This window comes from Mustela nigripes, chromosome 1, assembly GCF_022355385.1.
Source record: "Mustela nigripes isolate SB6536 chromosome 1, MUSNIG.SB6536, whole genome shotgun sequence".
Lineage (NCBI taxonomy): Eukaryota > Metazoa > Chordata > Mammalia > Carnivora > Mustelidae > Mustela > Mustela nigripes.
Window position 1 is genome coordinate 36,334,971 of NC_081557.1, and position 5,501 is coordinate 36,340,471.

A 5,501-nucleotide genomic window follows, 5' to 3' on the forward strand; every position below is an offset into this window, starting at 1 on the left:
CATGTGTCCTAAAGGCCATGAAGGCAATGATTTATTGCCCCCGCTAAGGCTTGACAGAGCCACCATGATCATCAGGATAGCTCTCAGAGAACCCATTTGCTATCAGATAAGCCAATAATAGATGCCATCACACTGCACACATAATCAAATATATTAAAAAAAATACACAATACATATGGAATTAGCTTATTTTGCATTCAGTTTCATTCCTTTCAAGTGACAAAGGTGCTTTTTTTTTTTTTTTTCCAGTATCTATTGGGATGCAAACATGTATATCTTCCATGGGGCCTTCTCACCAGTGTTGTCAACAGAAATTAATAGAAGTGGTGAGTTCAGCTTCATGGTTACCTGAGATGGGAAAAAATAAAAATAAAAAAAGAAGAGGAAGAAGGAGGAGGAAGTGGAGGAGAAGAAAGATAAATTGGAGAATAAGAAGAACAAGAAGGGAACATTCACAATTATTACTAAAAAGAAAACAAATTTACGGGAGTGCTTCCTTAAATAGCATTTACAAAGTATGGGTCTGAGGTATCAATAGGCTTTTAGCAAAAATAAAAAAAAGCAACTATCAATCAGCAAGCTTTTTTTTTTTTTCATATCTCCTCTTAGAAAGATGACACTGCATGTCTGCAGCCTATCCCAGTGCTCTGATTTCAGGCTGAGGTACAAAAGAAACTCACTATTCAGAAGGAAGAATGCTATTGGAAGGAAGGGATCTGAACACCCTACCAGGTCCAGTGGGTTCAAAATGTGGATCATAACCTCCAAATTCCTTCCCCTCCCATTCAACAATACAAGGGTGGTCACCTTCTTCCTGGAGTCCAGTAGCTGCTCAGGCATGAAGGTCCCTGCGGCGACGGCCAAAGGCTTCAGAGCCCACATCGGTGGGCACAAAGTTGTTCTTGACCACAGCTCCAGATCTGCTGAGCAAGCCTGCCAGCCGATGGGTCACACAGGTGGCAGTGTTGCAGGATCTCTTCTGGGCAGTGATGCTGATTTGCAGGATGGAGAAAGAAGACAAGTCCTGTCAGTGAGAGGCAAGAGGCAGGAGCTTGCCCCATGGGGCCTTCATAAAGAGAATTGCAGCTCTTTGACATACCACTTAAGAATAAGGGTTTCTCCTAAATGCAATTATCAAAGCTGTTAGGAGAAATGGCCTGGCAGCTTTGGCTAGGAGCCCTGCCCAAAGACCTTCATGAAAAACACCCCACGCCAATGGTACGGAAGTGTGCAATCACTATAGGGTATGCAGGAAGCTCATGTTACACTGCACTTTAACTACCTGGAACTTAAAGAAAAACTTAAAGAAAAAGAAAAAGAAAAAACCCAGTGCTAAGCTAGACTCCAGGACACACGTACTAAAACCTACAGTTATTGGCACTTACATCGAATTCTTTTAGAACCAGGAGGAAGGGACGACCAAAGGCGCAGCCCTACCCCCAAGACATGCAAGGAGCAACCAGCAGCCCGACGGCAGCCACAGACACCAACAAAACCACTTTCCGTGGGAAAATAAAAACCCCTGAAGTCTTACCTGGAAGGGGCTCAGAGAGCACGGATGCCGCATCCTCCCCCAGAAGTGTTTACCTGCTCCTCAGCACACCTGTTCTTGATGGTGGAGCTGGTTCATAGGGACCACTCACCAAGGCCTGTATCTGGCTACCCTGAGGCTAAAGCTACGTTTGAACATAGGCTCTGGTCACTCTCAAGCCTCAGACAGGGACCAGAGTAATGACCACCACAGTGCAAATTCTTGTAGAAAATAGGTTTATTCATCAATGGTGAAGCATGAGGGATGAAGCAGAAATGGGAGGGCTCTGCTTTGAAATCCTCTGGGATCTCACAAAGCTTCCCTTGCTCTTACCTCTAACCTGGTCTAGGAGTCCTGCCCTCTTCCCTTCCACGCTGAGATCCCCAGCATTCTCTGGCATAAGCAAAGCTGCCAATACCAGCTTAAAGAGCTGCCGAAGTGAAATCTGCATGCGCTAAGTTCATCAGTGGGAGAAGGAAGGGAAATCAGGAAGGAGTGGGAGTTCAGTTGGCATCCTGGGGCGCCCCAAAGTGGGGTTAACTGCCCCTCTCCAAGCCGCTGGCTATGTCCCTTCTCTTCCCAGGTGTTTCAGCCCCGAAGCCGATGCCAGAGAATGTATGAAAGTTGTTGAGGTCCTTCGAGTATGTGCCCAGCACACAGGTACTCAGATTACTGCACCGCTTAGCTCGGAAGCTGTCCAGGCTGCAGGGAAAAGACATGCCAGACAATACCATGCCCAGGGTCTGCCTCAGAGGGCAGTCATGCAGAAGGCTGGGCCAGGGAGGGGGGCAGTTGGAGCAGAGGCAGGAGGGGCAGGCAGCCACACAGCTCTCAATCCACCAGTAGGAGAACCTAGAGGTTTCTTGAGCCAGGGCAGGGTGGGGAAGGACTGTGGTGGGGAAGGGGTAGTCTTCTCTAGCATTCCTCATGCTGCAATACCTCAGTCGTCATGCTCTGCACTGAGATTTGCAGGGTAGCTGCTTGTGTATCTCATGCCTCTGAGCCAGCAGGGCCACGGCCAGGCCGGGGCTGGTGTGTGCTCCAAGCTCAGGGGACGCAGGGAGGGGAGGCAGGAGCAGGGCATGTGGCCCCCCGACAACGTGCGCATCTTTGCACAGCCTACACATTTAAAGACCCCAGACCTACCTCAGACAGTGCCCTACAAACCCTACCCTCCGCAAAGGCCTTTGGTTTCACCTTGCCAACCTGCAGTAAAGGCTCCTTGTCAGTGTGAAAGAACACACTGGTTCAATTTCTGAAACATCCTGAGATATACCAAGTCCATCCCCTGGCTTCACACTTACCAGTCCCAAGCCAACCGATGCTGGAATTTCTCCTCAGTAGGGCAAGACCAATGCCCCATGTAAGGGGTTCTACACTTCCCCATTCTATCTCCTAACAGCTTTCAGGAATGGGCCTTTTTAATGTGTCTAACCACAGTCTCTTCGGCTCCACCGGGACCGGTCTTCCACGAGCCTGAGGACGGCAGCACTGCATGGCCTGGTGAACAACCACAGGCTGCTGGACTCCTTCTGGCCAAAGGCTGTTCTTCCTACCTCTCTCGGATACGTCTTTCCGGATGTGCCAGGGCGGAGTGGGGAGGCTTACCTGGAGCCCTCCATCTCCTCCTGCTCCTGCTCCTGCTCCAGCTCATTTGCCTTCCTCTGCACGTAGGCCTTCACCAGGGCAGCCAGCAGGAGGCGGCCTTCCTTCTCACTGAGCGCAGTGGGGTCTGGGAGGCTCTCCAAAGCAGACCTGAGGGAGGGGAAGCAAACCCAACAGAGGCTCTGAGCCCCTGCCTGCCTCCTCCCCAGGATAAGCAGCAAGGCTTCCTGGTCTCTGTGACTTTCCCTGAGGACATGCCTTCTACTCCCCACCGCTGCTGCAGGGCTGAATTCAGTGTCCACCAAGCATCTTAACTGTAGGGGTGACTTCAGAAGCAAGGACTGCCTGATCCCAGGGACAGTAGAAGGGGAAGGTTCTAAGGCTTCAGGCTGCCTCACCTGAATGGTGCCGCCTGGAGGCTGCCTGCCTGGCACAGGACCAAGATGCTGAAAGCCAAGAAGGGGGAGGACTTCCAGAAGCCCATGATGCCTCTCTGTAAGGAGAGAAAGACATTACACGCTGCGCCAAGACCCAGCAAGGCCTGGAGCCCACAGACCTGGGTTCCTGTGCTGCCTCAGTCACAACTGCCTTGTGGCTTCAGTCAAGTTGCCCCGCCTCCCCCAGCTTCCCTGCACTTGCCAGAAGGGCTGTTGGGAATTTCAAAAGATACCAGCAATGAAAGGGGTTGTAGAGCAGAAACAGGTGTCCTGGGGCTGGTAGAGTTCTGTGGAAAATCAGGGAGAAACCACACACCAGTGCCTGCAAATACATGCACACCCTTCTGCCTTCTGCAGTGACCAAGCAGGGCCCACCCTAACACACAATTGTTCTCCCACTGTGCCACTCTTCTCAGGGACTGAGAAATCCACGACCACCTTCCCCTCCCCGCTAATGCGTGGGAGAGGGAAGTGGGAAGGGTACCTTGGAAAGGAGCACTGACCTCTCAGTGAGTTTGGACTCGGCGAAATTTTTAACCTGCCAGTTACTGGTGCCTTTGGGCTCTGGCACCCCAGCCCCCTGTGCTGGAGTGCAGTTTAGCTGTTGCTGCTGGTCGCCAGCCTCCGGAGGTGAGCCCCTGCCCTCTTCAGCTGACTGCACAGCCCAGGTCCCCGCCAGCGTCTCAGGACGCTCGTGGGCTGGCGGACCCTCATAGGAAGTCTCAAGGATCCGCCGTCCTGAGAATCAAACTTGATTCCTCAGGGCACAGATCGCGCAGGGTACTCCCAGACCAAACTTAGGCTGGATCCTGCACGCCAAGGTGCACAAACGCAGGGGCCGCAGACCTGCCTACCTGGGCTGGCGGAGTTTCCAGAGCCCAGGCGACGCCCAGGGAATGCTTGGAGTTCCACCTGCGCTAATTAGAAAACAACGCTCTAACAGCCACCTTCCTTCCCCTGAGCCCGACAGAGAACTAGGAGCACCTGCCTGCAGGTGGGCCTCAACGGCCTTGAGAGGCAAAAGGCAGATAGATGGAGCAAACCAGATGAACTAATCCAGAGGCAAGTTACTAGAGTTAGCGGAGTGGGAAGTTCCTCACCTGGATACTGGAGTTTCTGGAGAGCTCTAGCGGCCGGTCCGCCCCGATGGACACAACGCCTGCTGCGGGCGTCTTCCCCGCGGAGCTCTGGGCTCTTATTCCAGCGATAGTGGGAGGGGGGTCCCCACGAGTCCGCGCGGCCAATCCAAAGTGGCCAGGACCTATCCAGCTCCAATTGCGTCATTGCTCGCCCTCCCTGCACTGGTTCTCTAGGGAGGGGAACCATCCGCTCCGGCTGTCTTTTGCAATGAGGTCATTGCTTGGAGAGCGGGAGGGCGTGGAGGGGTGGAGCGCTTTCGACGTCCAGAAAGTGGGGACCCAGCGGGGAGTTTGGCGTTACCTACGGTGAGGTGCCAGAGCTTCTCTCACTTTCTTGGTGCCTGAACTCCGTCCGATCTCGAAACCCCTCCTACTATACCAGTATGGGACCCTCCTCCCCCACCATCCGGACTGGCCGCCTAGACCCCCAGGAAGTTAAACAGCAGGCTGGGGTCCTATGAAGAAATCTCAGCTGAAATAGTCCCCTGTGAAGAAGTGGGTGGGGGCAGGGGGGAGGAACTTGGAAGACTGATCTCCTTGGACCACCTTGGGTACTCCTGAGATATCCTCTGCTCTCCCCTCACCCCCCACACCACCTGCGCCACGCAAAGTTGTTCTGCTTCTAGTCTGGCGAGCAAAGCCACCTTGGCCTCACTCCTCTGGGACGGTTGGGAGTGGGAGGGAGGACAGGGGAAGGGGCTAAACTGGCATTTCCCTCCTACTCCCGAGACCTGGACTGCCGGCTCAGCATCTTCCACTCTAACCCATGACCCTCCACTGCATCGCTGG

At 53.3% G+C, this 5,501-nt stretch overlaps 1 protein-coding gene across 1 annotated transcript; it reads right to left on the reverse strand.

Annotated features, from left to right (window-relative positions):
- Positions 1-825: 825 nt before the first annotated feature.
- On the reverse strand, positions 826-4,729 carry LOC132010874 (calcitonin gene-related peptide 1). The gene is made up of 4 exons (XM_059388826.1): positions 4,674-4,729; positions 3,535-3,629; positions 3,140-3,286; positions 826-992 (listed from the first exon to the last, which is right to left on the reverse strand). Exons 2-4 carry the CDS (start codon positions 3,618-3,620, stop codon positions 833-835), a joined length of 393 nt encoding a protein of 130 aa, XP_059244809.1. The 5' UTR covers positions 3,621-3,629; positions 4,674-4,729; the 3' UTR covers positions 826-832.
- Positions 4,730-5,501: the final 772 nt, after the last annotated feature.